The sequence below is a fragment of the Semicossyphus pulcher genome, unplaced genomic scaffold (assembly GCF_022749685.1).
Source record: "Semicossyphus pulcher isolate SPU_LCO1_2020_fin unplaced genomic scaffold, fSemPul1.0.p SCAF_29, whole genome shotgun sequence".
In the NCBI taxonomy this organism is placed as follows: Eukaryota; Metazoa; Chordata; class Actinopteri; order Labriformes; family Labridae; genus Semicossyphus; species Semicossyphus pulcher.
Window position 1 is genome coordinate 115,001 of NW_027211703.1, and position 19,498 is coordinate 134,498.

The 19,498-nt window shown below is 42.6% G+C and overlaps 1 protein-coding gene across 1 annotated transcript in view; it reads left to right on the forward strand.

Moving 5' to 3' along the window:
- smoc2 (SPARC related modular calcium binding 2) overlaps positions 1-1,788 on the forward strand; it is a 24,603-nt gene extending 22,815 nt beyond the window's left edge. Inside the window, exons 10-13 of the mRNA XM_069677396.1 lie at positions 406-505; positions 674-921; positions 1,283-1,320; positions 1,469-1,788. Of these exons, the coding sequence (XP_069533497.1) occupies positions 406-505; positions 674-921; positions 1,283-1,320; positions 1,469-1,492 (410 nt within the window). The 3' untranslated portion in view covers positions 1,493-1,788. The remainder of the gene's footprint in view (positions 1-405; positions 506-673; positions 922-1,282; positions 1,321-1,468) is intronic.
- Positions 1,789-19,498: the final 17,710 nt, after the last annotated feature.

Sequence of the window (19,498 nt, forward strand, 5' to 3'; positions counted from 1 at the left end):
CAGGATTTTTAAATCAGACGTCACAGTGTGTCAGTCAGGTGTAATGTCTCAGGTAGTCTCAGGTGCTGTGGAGCCTCGTGTTCATGTGTTCATGTGTTCATGTGTTCATGTGTTGTCCAGTCCAGCTGTCAGAAACCCTGGTCCCGGGGATGATTGGCAGGTTTCCTCTTCCTTCTGAGACTTTATGAGAGGGAGGAAAACGAGTGAGAGGCTCGTTAGCTTTGTTTTTTTGTCTCGCTGCTGTAACATGACGTCCCTCCCCAAACATTTATGAGGCCACCTATGACGGCAGCATTCCTCTCTGATGCTGTTAACAGGAGGATTATTGTTCTACACGTACTCTTCCTTTAATATGAAGCTCTTAATGCTCACCTGCACACACTCACTCAGGTGTTTTATCCTCAGGGTGTCCTGGGGTGAAGAAGACAGAGTTCCTGACGAGTGTTCTTGATGCGCTGTCGACAGACATGGTGCACGCCGTCACGGACCCGGCGTCCGCAGGAAGGTGAGAGGTTCAGACGAGGATCTGTTCATCTGACAGTCTCTGATGATCTGAGGTTTAAATCCAACCAAAGAACTAAAGAAGGATTTTAGTCTGATTCATTGAAACTGAACCCCAGAGAACAGACAGATTAAAGAGTGATGAGCTTATGAGTTGATTTATATCATTCAGGATGGCCGAGCCGGACCCGAGCCACACCCTGGAGGAGCGGGTCGTCCACTGGTACTTCAGCCAGCTGGACAAGAACTCGAGCGGAGACATCGGGAAGAAGGAGATCAAACCTTTCAAACGCTTCCTGCGAAAGAAATCGAAGCCGAAGAAGTGTGTGAAGAAGTTTGTGGAGTACTGCGACATCAGCAACGACAAGGCGCTGTCTCTGCAGGAGCTGATGGGCTGCCTGGGGGTCACCAAGGAGGAGGGTGAGCATCAAACACTTGTCCTTCCCCTTACAAAGAAATATATGAGAATACTCTGAAACCAGGGAGCCATTTGAAATCAAATATAAACTTCCCTAACCCACCTAGCAGCTAAGCTAGTTAGCCTCCGACCCACGATGGCAGTTAGCCACAAAGGTTTGGTCGTCTGATGAGGAGAACGTCTCAGAGTGATCTGTAGGCGAGCGAAGGTAGAAGAGCTGGTCAGTCTGACATGACGTCTCACAAGTCTGACCTGTTTAAACATTCAGAGGAGCGGTTTATTGATCAGCAGTGATCACCAATTCTCTAACTGACCTGCAGTTTTCCTCCTTTTACTGTTACTGAGTTTGTTTTTGTCTCACAGGAGCCAAACCAGCAGACGTTTTACCCTCCAGTAAACTAGTAAGTAACCTTTATACTGCTGGATAAAATGTCTGACGGAGCTGCAGTCTGTAACCTTCTATAATACACACACACCTATATATATATGTATATATATATATATGCAGTCATTAAAGGCTGTCAGAGTAATAAGCTTTACCTCTAACAGAGTCCTTCGAGGAAACAGGGATGAACCTGCGCGGAGGATCGGCCTCTCCAGTCGGTGGTAATGGAAACCATAGTATTTGCACTTTGTACTTTAAACATGTAAATTCACTTTGTAGAAATGATATTTAAACAGACTGCGGATCTGTGAATGATGTAGTTAGTCCTGAATTATTAACACATACAATGTATGTGTCCTTTGTGTGTCTTAACCGTGTGTCATCTGTAATGTTTGATGTTAAACTGGAGGTTTGTAACTCTCTCGTGTCCTGGAGCTTCTCTGTACAGCCGCATGTTTGAACCATTAAGACGTCCAACATGTTCTCATGTATTCTTGTTTACTAGAAATAAAGAACCCTTTTATACGTGTTTGTCTCTTTGTGTCTTCACGTGGTGTTTATTTAAAATGTGCTGTCTCTTCAGGAGCTCTGTGAGTCACACGTTACATCATCAGTCAGAAGCCAAAATCCTTCTCTCTGTCCATGTGAAGTGTGTGTGCATGTTAACAGGGCGTTATGTAGGCCTGAGTGTGTGTGTGTGTGTGTGTGTGTGTGTGTGTTTACTCACATGTGCACAGTAAATGTGCTCTAACAGACGTATGAATAGACTCTGTCACACTGCTGCACATTGTTCCTGCTGACTCTGTCGGCTGCTAATCTGCAGCTCTTCACACACTCACTCCGGCACAGAGTCGACCTCCCGCTGACCTGCTGAGCCTCTTATTTATCATTAACACATCAGCCTCCTCTGGCTGATATCCAGCCCAATGGAGAGATGATGACTGTGGATTAGAGCTGATGACCTCTGGCCTCAGTGTGAAGCCACCACGAGGTGAATCCCTCTTTACTCCACAGAAACACCAAGAGTTACAGCTCAGCTGCATCTTTCTGAGACATCCCTCCCTGTAACTGTCATCATCCAACAAACTCGCCCACCTCCTCCTGAACCTCTGACGCCCCCTCACCGTCTGCTCTGACCCCCCCTCACAGAGCTGAGGTCTGTCAGGTGTGATTCGGCTCCCTCAGAGTCACATAAACACATTTCACCTCCTGGCCCAGAATCAGAGTTTCTCTTAACGCTGTCCTGATGGAGAAAATCCAAACCAGCCCCCTCCTCAGACTGTTTCCTCACCTCTCTCTCTCGCACTCACACACACACACACTGAGCACAGAGATACCATTCAGTGGTTTGTGGGCACAGAGTGTGTGTTTTCATGGGCAAGAGGAGGAACCGATCTGACCGCTGGCAGCTCCGACTCATGAAGAAGTTTCTGTCAGAAAGCATCAGAGCGCTGTGAGTCCACCTGAGGACAGAGGGAACCAGGTACTAATCCTCTGATACTGGACTGAGTTTTCAGGTGTCTGTAGTTTACTTGAGTAAATATTGTGTACTTCCTCACAGGACACAGGTGATCACTACAGTCAGGTGAAGTGACAAAGAGCAGGGACACAAAGAGCCTTACAAACTGCTTTTTATCTTTTACAGGAGACAAACAGCTTCATCACAATCAAACAGGAGGTCAGGTGACCGTCGACTTCTAATCCGATGATTCAACTCCGAACCCTGAAAACAAACGTTCTCTCCTTTTTATAAAAGGTTTCACTTTAGGTTTTTGAGATGAAGCTGGTACTTTACTGTTTAGTCTTTATAGTGAGCTAAGCTAACATGCCGCTGGCTGTCACACTGATCACATGACATTAGAGTTTCATTATCTCATTTAAAGCTGTGGAGGAAACATTGGAGAAACAAACAACAAAAGTTCCCTCGACTTTATAAAACCTGAGAAATGTTGAAGCTAAAACTCATGAAGCTTCTCTGGGTCACAGACGGAGACAGAGAGAGGGACTGCACCTCTAACTGTCCGTCCTGCAGAGAGAGAGAGACTGCACCTCTAACTGTCCGTCCTGAAGAGAGAGAGAGAGACTGCACCTCTAACTGTCTGTCCTGCAGAGAGAGAGAGAGACTGCACCTCTAACTGTCCGTCCTGCTGAGAGAGAGGGACTGCACCTCTAACTGTCCGTCCTGCAGAGAGAGAGAGAGACTGCACCTCTAACTGTCCGTCCTGCAGAGAGAGAGAGAGACTGCACCTCTAACTGTCCGTCCTGCTGAGAGAGAGAGAGACTGCACCTCTAACTGTCCGTCCTGCTGAGAGAGAGAGGGACTGCACCTCTAACTGTCCGTCCTGCAGAGAGAGAGAGAGACTGCACCTCTAACTGTCTGTCCTGAAGAGAGAGAGAGAGACTGCACCTCTAACTGTCCGTCCTGCAGAGAGAGAGAGAGACTGCACCTCTAACTGTCTGTCCTGAAGAGAGAGAGAGGGACTGCACCTCTAACTGTCCGTCCTGCAGAGAGAGAGACTGCTTTATAAACCCTCTTCTCCAGCTGAACGAGGATCTGACCTGAGATCAGTGTCCCGCCTGATAGAGAGTCATAGACAGAGAGAGAGTGATAGGGGCTATTAGAGACGTTTACAGAAGAGGTGATATGTGTGTGTGTGTGTGTGTGTGTGTGTGTGTGTGTGTGTGTGGGCTTTACACGCACACACACACACACACTCTTGCAGAAAGCAGAGTGCTGTTATAATGAAGCATTACTGAATATAAACTGTGACATGTTGAGTCTCTGGTTCTGAGTTTGGTCCTCAGAAATGCAGATCAGGACGCAACAATAATTTCTTTCATTCTGGAATTTTTGGGGGGATTAAAACCTCTGAGGGGGGTGGGGGGGGCACTCGTCCTTTAATCTCATTCTCACAGAGTCTACCTTTGACAGAGCAGAGGGGTGACGATGGGGGAGAGAGTGGGGCGGGGTGGTCTAAACTCAGAGGATTAACAGGGTGACTTCTCCCCTGGAATGTTCAACTGACAGCCAAGACCCGCCCACCCACTGCCGCCTGCTCCAGACAGGTGCAGCCGGGGGGGGGCTTCCCTACCCCCCCTGACAACTGTATCAATCAACAACCTCTGAGGAGCATCTCAAACACAACCTGTCCATCAACCTAAGCCAACCACGGATAAATAATTAGTGCTAACATATAAATATAATAATAGGTGTAAAAACTATCGTGTGTCAGACATGTGGACGGTCTGTTCGTCCAATAAAGCGCACACACAGATTATCTGTCTGATATTTACATGAACAAATCTCCAAAAGGCTCCAACAGCACAAACACGGCCCAGAGGTTACGTTCAGTGACTGAGTTAGCTGAGGGGACACCTAGCAGACAGCTAGCAGCTCCAACCTGTCACTCAAAGAGGCCACGCCCCTAATGCTGCATCACTTTAAGCCTTTAAGTCAAAGTGAAATGAGAAATGTCATTTTAATCCTTTGAGATCACATCCCTGGTAATATTGTGCATCTATTTGACAATATAGGCCAAAAAAATTAATTTCTCCGTATTCTTATATCAAAATCTGATCATTTTTTCTTCCTGTAAAACAAAATAGCACATGTGCTTGTAAACTAGGACCAACCAATTTCAACCAATAATATCATGACATCCACCTGTCAATCAATCTGCAACATTTAGCTGCAGAGCACCAAGAACACTCGGTCATTTAGCTAGCTGCTGCGCTGTGGAGAACGTCTGTCTACGCCCACTTCTCAACGATCAAATCAAATCCCTCTAATGATATGTCCCGCCTGCACGTCCTGTTTATAGGATATAATATAATTATGTATAGAGACCCAAACTGTTTTTTGTACCAGGCTGTAAACATGTTTATTTCTGCTGTAAAGTTTAACATGGGGCTCTATGGGGACTGACTCACTGCTGGAGACAGCCTCAAGTGGACACCAGAGGAACTGCAGCTTTTGGGACTTCTGTGTTGAATTAATTCCTCAGCCCTGCAGGTTGCTGTTTGGTGAAAACATGAATCCTCTTATGTAAGTGCAAAAAATATGAAACAGATCACAGAGACTGCAGAGGTTCTCCTCCTGAGCAGATCTCTGATCAGCTGAATGTAAATGATAAAACCTTCACAGCAGAACAATGACTGTGTCTGTCAGTGTGCTTTCAGCAACACACGCAAGAAGGTGAACTCAATGATTCACCATCACAGTGAGGGAATCTTCCGGAGCGTGTCTGTGCTTGTTGTGTTAAATATTACTCTGCAGAGAGGAATAATGTCTGACTGTTTTATTCAGCAAACCGTTGTTCAAAGATCAAAGATTCAGTTCAAACAGCAGGAGAACTCTCAGTGTTCCTCCTCCTGATGGAGCCTCTCAGTCCTCCTGCTCCTGATGGAGCCTCTCTGGAGTGCTTCAAATGATGCTTCAGAGGTCTGTCAGGTTTTATGCATCAAACATTTGAAACAGAAACCTGCTCAAACATCTCCTCTCTCCTGTGTCTTTGTCATGTTTATTCATATTTATTTCCTGTGTCTTCTGTTTTATTTAACTTCAGCTTGTTTTTATTCTAGTTTATTAATCAGCTGTGTGAATCCCTGTTCTGTTTGTCCCTCCTCCCCCTCTGTAGTTTCAGCTCTGCAGGTGATGCTGTCCTTTGTCGGTCTTTATTTCTTTGGTTTTTATGTCTGGGGGGGTTAGGGTTAGATTTGACGCCCATCTTGACATCCTCAGGAGGAGGGGCTGATGACACCTCCCTGTCAACAAAATGCAGTGTGTTTTGACACATTAGATGAGGTTACCGTGGAAATATCACGGCGTGATGACTTCACACAAACCCACCTTTTAGAGTCTGTCCTGGGGCAACTGCAGAAAAAGATGTCTGTAAAGTTTTACAGTTTGAATCTGACTTTTATAAAGAACATAAACTCAGCTGAAGCAGGAAACTGTAGGCTCTGATAATTTAACAGCCTTATTCCACTTCCACAAAAATACTACTGTCTGAGTGTAAAGGATGGACAGGTAAAGGTGTGTGTTGGGGGTGGAGGGGGGTAAGGTTGAGGATAACAGATGTCTTGTTGATGGAAACAGCATCCAAGGTGTCAAAGCAAACAGGACTGAGGCAGAGTAGGTGTGGGGGTCACAGGTGTGCAGCCTGACTGAGGGGAGGGGGGGTCACAGGTGTGCAGCGTGCTCTCCTGCAAACCACCTTGAGCCCCCAGCCTGCATACCTCACAGCAAAGTGCCTGCAGGACTCTGAGCGCCTCCTCTCACACCTGGACACCTGATCAGGTGGACTGATCTTTGTGGTGACGTTGTTAAAAATGAAACTTAAAAAAAAAGAGAAACTTTTGATCACATGATAAATGTTTGAGTCTGAATGTAACAGATTACACATGGGCAGCAACACGTTCAATAAACAGGTGAAACTTCCTGTAACATCAGAAACCTCTGTGAGAATCAGATTGAACAGATGGATGTAGAGATCAACACACTGTAGAGATGATACCAACACACTGTGTAGAGATGATACCAACACACTGTGTAGAGATGATACCAACACACTTTAGAGATGATACCAACACACTGTAGAGATGATACCAACACACTGTGTAGAGATGATACCAACACACTGTAGAGATGATACCAACACACTGTGTAGAGATGATACCAACACACTGTAGAGATGATACCAACACACTGTGTAGAGATGATACCAACACACTTTAGAGATGATACCAACACACTGTAGAGATGATACCAACACACTGTGTAGAGATGATACCAACACACTGTGTAGAGATGATACCAACACACTGTGTAGAGATGATACCAACACACTGTAGAGATGATACCAACACACTGTGTAGAGATGATACCAACACACTGTAGAGACGATACCAACACACTGTAGAGATGATACCAACACACTGTGTAGAGATGATACCAACACACTGTAGAGATGATACCAACACACTGTGTAGAGATGATACCAACACACTTTAGAGATGATACCAACACACTGTAGAGATGATACCAACACACTGTGTAGAGATGATACCAACACACTGTGTAGAGATGATACCAACACACTGTAGAGATGATACCAACACACTGTGTAGAGATGATACCAACACACTGTAGAGATGATACCAACACACTGTAGAGATGATACCAACACACGGTAGAGATGATACCAACACACTGTGTAGAGATGATACCAACACACTGTGTAGAGATGATACCAACACACTGTAGAGACGATACCAACACACTGTAGAGATGATACCAACACACTGTTTAGAGATGATACCAACACACGGTAGAGATGATACCAACACACTGTAGAGATGATGCCAACACACTGTGTAGAGAGGATACCAACACACTGTAGAGATGATGCCAACACATTTTAGAGATGATGCCAACAGACTGTAGAGATGATACTAACACACTGTGTACATATGATACCAACACACTGTGTAGAGATGATGCCAACACACTTTAGAGATGATACCAACACACTGTGTAGAGATGATACCAACACACTTTAGAGATGATACCAACACACTGTAGAGATGATACCAACACACGGTAGAGATGATGCCAACACACTGTAGAGATGATACCAACACACGGTAGAGATGATACCAACACACTGTAGAGATGATACCAACACACTTTAGAGATGATGCCAACACACTGTAGAGATGATACCAACACACTGTAGAGATGATACCAACACACTGTAGAGATGATACCAACACACTTTAGAGATGATGCCAACACACTGTAGAGATGATACCAACACACTGTAGAGACGATACCAACACACTTTAGAGATGATACCAACACACTGTAGAGATGATACCAACACACTTTAGAGATGATACCAACACACTGTAGAGATGATACCAACACACTGTATAGAGATGATGCCAACACACTGTGTAGAGATGATTCCAACACACTGTGTAGAGATGATGCCAACACACTGTAGAGATGATGCCAACACACTGTGTAGAGATGATGCCAACACACTGTAGAGATGATGCCAACACACTGTAGAGATGATACCAACACACTGTTTAGAGATGATACCAACACACTGTAGAGATGATGCCAACACACTGTAGAGATGATACCAACACACTGTTTAGAGATGATACCAACACACTGTAGAGATGATGCCAACACACTGTAGAGATGATACCAACACACTGTTTGGAGATGATACCAACACATGGTAGAGATGATACCAACACACTGTAGAGATGATACCAACACACTGTAGAGATGATACCAACACACTGTAGAGATGATACCAACACACTGTGTAGAGATGATACCAACACACTGTAGAGATGATACCAACACATGGTAGAGATGATACCAACACACTGTAGAGATGATACCAACACACTGTGTAGAGATGATACCAACACACTGTAGAGATGATACCAACACACTGTAGAGATGATGCCAACACACTGTGTAGAGATGATACCAACACACTGTAGAGATGATGCCAACACATTTTAGAGATGATACTAACACACTGTGTACATATGATACCAACACACTGTGTAGAGATGATGCCAACACACTTTAGAGATGATGCCAACACACTGTAGAGATGATACCAACACACTGTAGAGATGATGCCAACACACTGTGTAGAGATGATACCAACACACTGTAGAGATGATACCAACACACTGTGTAGAGATGATACCAACACACTGTAGAGATGATACCAACACACTTTAGAGATGATACCAACACACTGTAGAGATGATACCAACACACTGTGTAGAGATGATACCAACACACTGTGTAGAGATGATACCAACACACTGTAGAGATGATACCAACACACTTTAGAGATGATACCAACACACTGTAGAGATGATACCAACACACTGTGTAGAGATGATACCAACACACTGTAGAGATGATACCAACACACTGTAGAGATGATACCAACACACTTTAGAGATGATACCAACACACTGTTTAGAGATGATACCAACACACTGTAGAGATGATACCAACACACTTTAGAGATGATACCAACACACTGTAGAGATGATACCAACACACTTTAGAGATGATACCAACACACTGTTTAGAGATGATGCCAACACACTGTGTAGAGATGATACCAACACACACTGTAGAGATGATACCAACACACTGTGTAGAGATGATACCAACACATTCTAGAGATGATACCAACACACTGTAGAGATGATACCAACACATTCTAGAGATGATACCAACACACACTGTAGAGATGATACCAACACACTGTGTAGAGATGATGCCAACACATTCTAGAGATGATACCAACACACTGTAGAGATGATACCAACACACTGTGTAGAGATGATACCAACACATTCTAGAGATGATACCAACACACACTGTAGAGATGATACCAACACACTGTGTAGAGATGATGCCAACACATTCTAGAGATGATACCAATACACTGTAGAGACGATACCAACACACACTGTAGAGATGATACCAACACACTGTGTAGAGATGATACCAACACACTGTAGAGATGATACCAACACACTGTGTAGAGATGATACCAACACACTGTAGAGATGATACCAACATAGACATCATCTCTACAGTGTGTGTTGGTATCATCTCTAAACAGTGTGTTGGCATCATCTCTACAGTGTGTGTTGGTATCATCTCTAAACAGTGTGTTGGCATCATCTCTACAGTGTGTGTTGGTATCATCTCTGAAGTGTGTGTTGGTATCATCTCTGAAGTGTGTTGGCATCATCTCTACAGTGTGTGTTGGTATCATCTCTACAGTCTGTTGGTATCATCTCTACAGTGTGTGTTGGTATCATCTCTGAAGTGTGTTGGCATCATCTCTACAGTGTGTGTTGGTATCATCTCTACAGTCTGTTGGTATCATCTCTACACAGTGTGTTGGTATCATATGTACACAGTGTGTTCGTATCATCTCTACACAGTGTGTGTTGGTATCATCTCTAAACAGTGTGTTGGCATCATCTCTACACAGTGTGTTGGCATCATCTCTAAACAGTGTGTTGGTATCATCTCTAAACAGTGTGTTGGTATCATCTCTACAGTGTGTGTTGGTATCATCTCTGAAGTGTGTTGGCATCATCTCTACAGTGTGTGTTGGTATCATCTCTACAGTCTGTTGGTATCATCTCTACAGTGTGTGTTGGTATCATATGTACACAGTGTGTGTTGGTATCATATGTACACAGTGTGTTCGTATCATCTCTACACAGTGTGTGTTGGTATCATCTCTAAACAGTGTGTTGGCATCATCTCTACACAGTGTGTTGGTATCATCTCTACAGTGTGTGTTGGTATCATATGTACACAGTGTGTTGGCATCATCTCTACAGTGTGTGTTGGTATCATCTCTAAACAGTGTGTTGGCATCATCTCTACACAGTGTGTTGGTATCATCTCTACAGTGTGTGTTGGTATCATCTCTGAAGTGTGTTGGCATCATCTCTACAGTGTGTGTTGGTATCATATGTACACAGTGTTTTGGTATCATCTCTACAGTGTGTTGGTATCATCTCTACACAGTGTGTTGGTATCATATGTACACAGTGTGTTCGTATCATCTCTACACAGTGTGTTGGTATCATATGTACACAGTGTGTTGGCATCATCTCTACAGTGTGTGTTGGTATCATCTCTAAACAGTGTGTTGGTATCATATGTACACAGTGTGTTGGTATCATCTCCACAGTCTGTTGGCATCATCTCTATACAGTGTGTTGGTATCATCTCTACAGTGTGTTGGTATCATCTCTACAGTGTGTTGGTATCATCTCTACAGTGTGTGTTGGTATCATCTCTACAGTCTGTTGGTATCATCTCTATACAGTGTGTTGGCATCATCTCTACAGTGTGTGTTGGTATCATCTCTAAACAGTGTGTTGGTATCATATGTACACAGTGTGTTGGTATCATCTCTACAGTGTGTTGGTATCATCTCCACAGTCTGTTGGCATCATCTCTATACAGTGTGTTGGTATCATCTCTACACAGTGTGTTGGTATCATCTCTAAACAGTGTGTTGGTATCATCTCTACACAGTGTGTTGGTATCATCTCTAAACAGTGTGTTGGTATCATATTTAGAGATGATACCAACACACTGTAGAGATGATACCAACACTGTAGAGATGATACCAACACACTGTGTAGAGATACCAACACACTGTAGAGATGATACCAACACACTGTAGAGACGATACCAACACACTGTAGAGACGATACCAACACACTGTAGAGACGATACCAACACACTTTAGAGACGATACCAACACACTATAGAGACATTACCAACACACTGTAGAGATGATACCAACACACTGTTTAGAGATGATGCCAACACACTGTATAGAGATGATACCAACACACTGTGTACATATGATACCAAAACACTGTAGAGATGATACCAACACACTGTGTAGAGATGATACCAACACACTGTGTAGAGATGATACCAACACACTGTGTACATATGATACCAAAACACTGTAGAGATGATACCAACACACTGTGTAGAGATGATACCAACACACTGTAGAGATGATACCAACAGACTGTAGAGATGATACCAACACACACTGTAGAGATGATACCAACACACTGTGTAGAGATGATACCAACACACTGTAGAGATGATACCAAAACACTGTAGAGATGATACCAACACACTGTAGAGACGATACCAACACACACTGTAGAGATGATACCAACACACTGTGTAGAGATGATACCAACACACTGTAGAGATGATACCAACACACTGTGTAGAGATGATACCAAAACACTGTAGAGATGATACCAAAACACTGTAGAGATGATACCAACACACTGTGTAGAGATGATACCAACACACTGTGTAGAGATGATACCAACACACTGTAGAGATGATACCAACACACTGTGTAGAGATGATACCAACACACTGTATAGAGATGATACCAACACACTGTGTACATATGATACCAAAACACTGTAGAGATGATACCAACACACTGTGTAGAGATGATACCAACACACTGTAGAGATGATACCAACACACTGTGTAGAGATGATACCAACACACTTTAGAGATGATACCAACACACTGTTTAGAGATGATACCAACACACTTTAGAGATGATACCAACACACTGTAGAGATGATACCAACACACTGTAGAGATGATACCAACAGACTGTAGAGATGATACCAACACACACTGTAGAGATGATACCAACACACTGTGTAGAGATGATACCAACACACTTTAGAGATGATACCAACACACTGTGTAGAGATGATACCAACACACTATGTAGAGATGATGCCAACACACTGTATAGAGACGATGCCAACACACCGCAAAGATGATACCAACTGAAATGGCTATCAAACTTTTCTATTAGCCACCTGAGGTGAGGTGAGGAGTTACCGACACATGCAAGGGTGGATGCAATAACCGAAACATAATTTATTAACGACAAACTCCAGTTGACTTTTTCAACAAAATTAAGCATAATTAAACGCAGGACTTACTTATCGGCGTTGTGGTCGGAAAACTGTTGCTCTCCCCCATCTAACTCACAATAGATTGAACACACACATTATTTAAAGCCGGAGGTAAGTAACTAGAGTTAAACCAATAATAATAATAATAATATTCAATCATTCAAATTATGATAATTTAACCCAAATATTATTCTTATAATTTTTCCTTTCTTAATTCAAAACTATCAATCTGGCTCCAACATACTGGCCCCTAATTGTAGACATAGCAAAACAATTACAACAATATCATTCAATGGAGCCAGATAACACATGTATAGGTATAAGCATAAAGAATATACATATTATGAACTTTCAATTAATTACATGAAATCACATTCTATACATCCACATATCAATAAGCATATCATTATAATTCTATAATCCCCACATTATTACCCCCAAAGTTCATGCTTTGTCCATGGTTGTGCAATAGCAATTTGAAGCCCATAGGGTAGGAAATGATAGATCAATGAGTGTAAAAAATGGTGCAAAAAAAGTCCATATATGAATGTCGATGTAGGAGTGTAGGTAAGTATGTGTGTAGGGCCGTGATTGTGTTTTTATGCACGCCTAAGGGTCAAGGGGCTGGGGAGACAAAGTCAAACTGTGGGCTCAATCCTCAGATTCCAGGAACAGAACCTGTCGATGGGCCTTTGCAGAATGTTGGCCTTTGTTTTGACTATAACACTTCAAACAAGTCCTTTGGGCCCAGGCAATGTCTTTACTACACGACCCAAAGACCATGAGTCTTTGGTGCAGTTTCATCCACAATGACTACAACATCATTCACTTTCAAATTTCTTCTTGTGTGGATCCACTTTTGCCTTTGTTGCATAAGGGACAGATATTCTTTAATCCACCTTTGCCAGAACAGGTTTGCAAGGTACTGCACTTGTTTCCATCTCCTTCTGGTGTAGAGATCATTTTTGGAGTCCAAGAGTCCAGGTGGCAGGAGGGGTTTGGTGTTCAGCTGCAGCAGATGGTTTGGTGTTAGGGGCTCCAGATCATTGGGATCAGTCGACACAGTTGTAATAGGTCTGTCATTTTGATTCAACCTCACAGGATTTACCTTCTTTTAAGCTGGTAAATTCAGAATCAAAAAAGCGCTATTGTTCATAGAAAATGATTGATTTTTCTGCTTCTTTCAGATCGTCCAGAATTAATCCTGGCTGGCATCAATCATTTTGCGGTGGGTAAGAACTTTGACTTTCTGACTTCGAAGAAGCAGGAGTTTTTTCAGTTTCAACATCCAAGCAATAGCTCTCTGTAATTTTTTCCAAGAGGAGTAGTATTCAATCAGGTCCCTAGTTGCATCATGCTTTATTTTCAAGCTATTTACAATGATGTCCTTTTTTACTTCTGGATCACTAGAAGGGATGTGACCAAGATCTTCTGGTACTAGTGGCCATTTAGGTCCTCTTTTGACAGGAAGTTAGGGCCATTCAACCATCTTGTGGAATCCAAGAAGGGTTCTATGTGCAGTCCACGTGAGGCATCATCCGCTGGATTGTCCCTGAAACTTACATGCCTCCATTGCTTTTCCTGAGAGAGGTTATGAATCGCTGCAATTCTATTTGCTACATAAGTGTAGAATCGTTTTGTCTGGTTGTGAATGTATTTTAACACTGATGTGCTATCCATCCAGAAGGTAGAGTGCTCCAGCTGTATATGTAGTTCCTTTTTTAACATCCGAACCACTTTAACTGCAAGCTCAAGCCTAGGAATGGTGATCTGTTTTAACGGAGTTACTCTGTATTTCCCAAGTACAGAGGCAATGTGAACATTTTCTTTTTCATTTGTCAGCCTGAGGCAGGTTACAGTTCCATATCCTGACTCACTCCCATCACAGAAGTGATGCAGCTCAGCAGTCGTTACAAGTCCAAAGTTCTCAGGCTTAATGCACCTGTCCACCTCAAATCTGCTTAGCTGGTGTAATTCTGCAGTCAATCTTTGCCATGGCCTAGACAGTTCATCTGGAATTATGTCATGCCATCCACACTTCTTGATGCAGAGTCTTTGTAGGATTTGCTTGGCTTTAAGGACAAAGGGTGAAAGGAAACTCTGTGGGTCATAAAATCGAACAGAACAGAAAGGATGGCTCGCCGTGTTGGAACTCTGTCTTTCATGGAAACTCTGAAGGTGAAGGTGTCCCTTAGGATATTCCATTGAACACCCAGTACTCTTTCAAGGCGTGGTTTCTCCTTGTCTAACTCAAGCTGTTTGACAAGTTTGGCCCTGTGACTTTCTGAGATAGTTCTAAGAACATCTTGGCTGTTGCTCACCTATTTGGTCAAGGTAAAGCCTCCTTGGGTGCATGCTTCCCTGAGGTCCTTTGTGAGCTCTATAGCCTGTTGTGTAGAGGCCACAGACTTGAGACAGTCATCAACATAAAAGCTGTGCTTAACTGTATCTACAACCTCCCTGCTGAATATGTCTAAGTTGACTCTTCCTGTTTGCTGCAAGGCAAAGTTAGCAATGCTAGGAGACTATACAGCACCAAAAAGGTGAACAATCATCCTGTACAATTCCAGTGGTTTAGTGACATCCCCATTAGGCCACCACAAGAATCTAAGGAAGTCTCGGTGGTCTTCATGTACTTGTACTTGGTAGTACATTGCTTTGTTGTCTGCCATAATAGCGATTCGTTCCTGACGGAACCAAAGCAGGACACCTAGAAGTGGGTTAGCCAAATCAGGACCTTGAAGAAGTTCTGTATTTAGAGATTTGCCACCATAGGATGAGGTACAGCTCTGAGTTTCTTCCTTTGCTTATGGTAAACTCCATGATGAGGTGTGTACCACACATGTCCATCGTTCCTCCGAAGCTGCTCATCCGGCACCTTTTCTACATATTTATTACTCAGCACATCGTCCATAAATGTTTTATACTCATAAGCAGGATATTTCCAGAATTCATTGGCCAGGTTCACTGTACGTTGTGCAGCCATACTGTAGTTGATGGGTAAAATCAGGTCTTTGTCCAGGAATGGTAAAGGCAGCTTGTCGTGTCCATTTTTTAGAACAACAGAATTTGTTGCTAGCTCCATAAATCTCCTGTCCTCACATGACATTTCTTTCTTTTCCTCATATTCCTTTTCCTGAAAGTTGTGGTTGTATTCCTCCACAGCACCGTTGAGTGGGCCATTAAACACCCATCCTAGTAATGTCTTTACTGCATATGGTCCATTCCCTTGGCTGTTTATGATGTCCCAGGGCTCCATGACTTTAGGAACATTCATTCCTATCAAAATTTCGATGTCTGCATCAATCTCTTTCAGTTTGATTCCATATAGAGGAGGCCATCTCTCCAGGTGAGATTGGGTGAGAAGGTTTTCCTTTCAAACAGGGATTTTGGCTTGAGTGTACACTTCAGGTAAATCAATAAATTCAGAGCCGTCTAGATTGCCTACCTCAATTCCAACAAGCTGATAGTTTTTCACAAGTCTTTCCTGTCCCATCGTTCTAAGAACAATTTTTGTTCTGCGTCCTTTGGCATTCAGCTGATTCATAAGATTCTCAGTGCAGAACATGGCTGAACTGCCTGGATCAAGGAAGGCATAATTTAAAACAGATTTGCTACCTTTAGCAGCTTTAACTTGAACTGGAACAATTGCTAGCGCACATTCCTTACTGGCTCCTGTTACTTGATCTGCTGATATTAGTGCACTATTAATTGATGGTTTCTTTGGTTCTGTAGGATTTAGAGTTTGCTGTATTTCCTGTTTTGTGTTCCTCAAATCAACATGTAGCAGTGTTGGATGTTTCCGGTGACATGTCTGACAGATCATTTTTATTTTGCAGTCTTTTCTCATGTGACCCTTCCTTAAGCATCCAAAGCAGTATCCATTATTTTTCAGAAATTCTACTTTCTTCTAAACACTTCATCAGCTCTTGCCACAGTGGTAACAAAACTACTGCCCTTTTTTGTGTTCTGAAGTCAGTATGTCTGTTCTTTGTGATTAACTTCTTGGTCAGAGTTGCATCTTTTATGTCTCCAAACACTGGGTGTAATAGGATGTCAGACTGAGTCGCCAAGAAATCCACAAGATGTCTGAATCTGGCTCGTGTGTTGGTTCTTTGAAATACCTCAAAGGCTGTTGTCCGCCATCTTTCTCTGAGCTTGTAAGGGAGCTTGGACACTATACGTTTTAAAGTGGAGGTAACATCCAGTTCATCCATATAATCCAAGTCTTGCTAGCGTTGCAGCATTCTCTCAGGTATAAGGCATATGCATGACGTGCTTTTCCATCATCTGCTTTAATTGCTATCCAGTTCAGTGCCTTATCCAGGTAAGCATTAGCAATTTTCATTTCATCACCAAAATGTCTTTTTGACAATTGCATAGCTTCAGAATATCCTATGTGAGCATCCATGTGTAGACAGCTATGTCACGGTTTGGGTAAAATAAAAAGGTAAAGGACCCAGGTGCAGACAATGGTAGAGTTAAATTAACTGAGGCAAAAAATGCAAAAACAAAATCTTAAATCCAACAAAAGACAAAACAGAAAACCAAATGGACCAAAAAGTCTCACATTCTAGGTGAAAGAATAATCCAAAGGATTAAACTGGAAACACACGGGAGCAACACAGGGAGCCACAAGGAAACAGGAAAATCCACAAGGATGACAAAAGTCCACAGGTAACACAACAATGAACCAGCAAGAAGACAGGGGAGCACAAAGACTAAATAAACTAGGAGGTGAGGCTAATCAGACACAGGTGAAACAATCCAGGGCAGGTGAAAACAATCAGGGCAAGGCACACAATCAAACAAGCAGCAAACACACAAAGGCAGGAAGTGGATATCACACAAGTAAAACAGGAAATGATCTAACCAAAGAGACACAAGTGAAATACTTAACTTAACAAGACTAAATTGTGACTAGAACACAGAATAAACAAAATACTAAACTTAACGATGAGAACTCATGACAAGAGACAAAGTGACAAGGTAAAACAAGAAATAATAATCGAACACTGAAATACAAATCAAAACCATAACTAAACTTGAATAACTCATGACAAGCTACGGACCAAATCTCTGGCCTGACCTGAAGTGAACTGTTCACAGTTGTAGAGCATGTATGTCCTTTAAAGCAGCAGATCTGGCTTCCAGAGCTGCCTTTTTGGCAGAAGCCATCTTAGCAGCAGAAGAAGCCTTAGATGATGTGGATGTTGAAGTTGACCTTTTTTAAACATTTGAAATACTGTCCAGAGGTCAAATTTTTAATTCTGTTCCTTTTTCAATGTTTCAACTTGAAAATGAATGAAATAACTGAAATACATCATCCTGGGCTCAAACCAGTCAACATGGTCATTTTCCTTTTCATCCTCTGATAAAATCGCACCTTTTTCAATTCACCCACAGCATGTTCAAACATTTCCATATATTCATTGACATGATCAACATTTTCACCTTCCACAAGCAAGACTTTTATTTCGTTAAGTTTCCGTGTGCATGCTCCCAGTTTACCCCTGCGTTTTGCAATTAGAGATTTTAGGAGATCCTCGGCCTCAGCGGCTGTCTTAGGTTGGTGCGTCATTTTAATCCACGCTTTATTTGTTTATTCATTTTCTTTTGATTAGGAGAACTCTTAATTTCATTCCATAATGTGTTTCTCTGCTAATTTTCTTTGTATTTATTTACACGGAAGTCTTTAGATTCTTGATTTATTTTGCTTCCATTCAACACATTTTAATCCATCATTTTGGACTTTGCGCGTAACATCACTTCCATTTAGTGATACACAGGCTTGGTTCATTAATTCTCTTGTTTACTCACAGCCGGTGTTTCCACTTTGTCTCTTAACCGCATCTTTCCATGTGGAGCAAACAACAGCGTCCTCGCTTCCTTTGTTCGTCCTCTGCGTAATAATCCACTTTCTTTTCCGGCTCGTCAGGCTAAAGGTTGAGTTTTCTGACTATGAAATGGCTATCAAACTTTTCTGTTAGCCACCTGAGGTTAGGTGAGGATTTACCGACACACACTTTCACATAAAGCACGTGCAGAGATATCAGATGCAAAAATCAAAACATAATTTATTAACGACAAACTCCGGTTGACTTTTTGAACAAAATTAAGCATAATCAAACAAAGGATTTACTTATCAAGATGTGGGCGGAAAACTGTTGCTCTCCGCCATCTAACCCACAATAGACAGAACACACACAAAATTTAAAGCCACCTGTGAGCACTCTCATGACGCAGGATCCAGGGTTAGGGTAAGGGTTAGCCTGAACCTGAACAATATGTTGGACCCAAATCAGTCTGGCTTCTGGGGCCACTCTACCAAAGCTGCACTACTGTCGGTAACAGAATCACTGTGTCTGGCTAAAGCTTCTGGACAGTCCTCAGATCTATTGCTGCTCGGTCTGTCAGCTGCCTTTGACATAGTGAACCAGAAAATCCTCCTCTTCACTCCCTCTGGTTCATGTCCTACCTCTAAGGGAGATCTGTTAGAGTATCTTGGAAAGGAGAAGTGTCCAAACCCCACAGCTTATCCACAGGGGTGCCTCAAGGGTCAGTGCTCGGTCCCCTTCTCTTCTCAATATATACCACGTCACTTGGTGCAATCATTCGCGCCAATG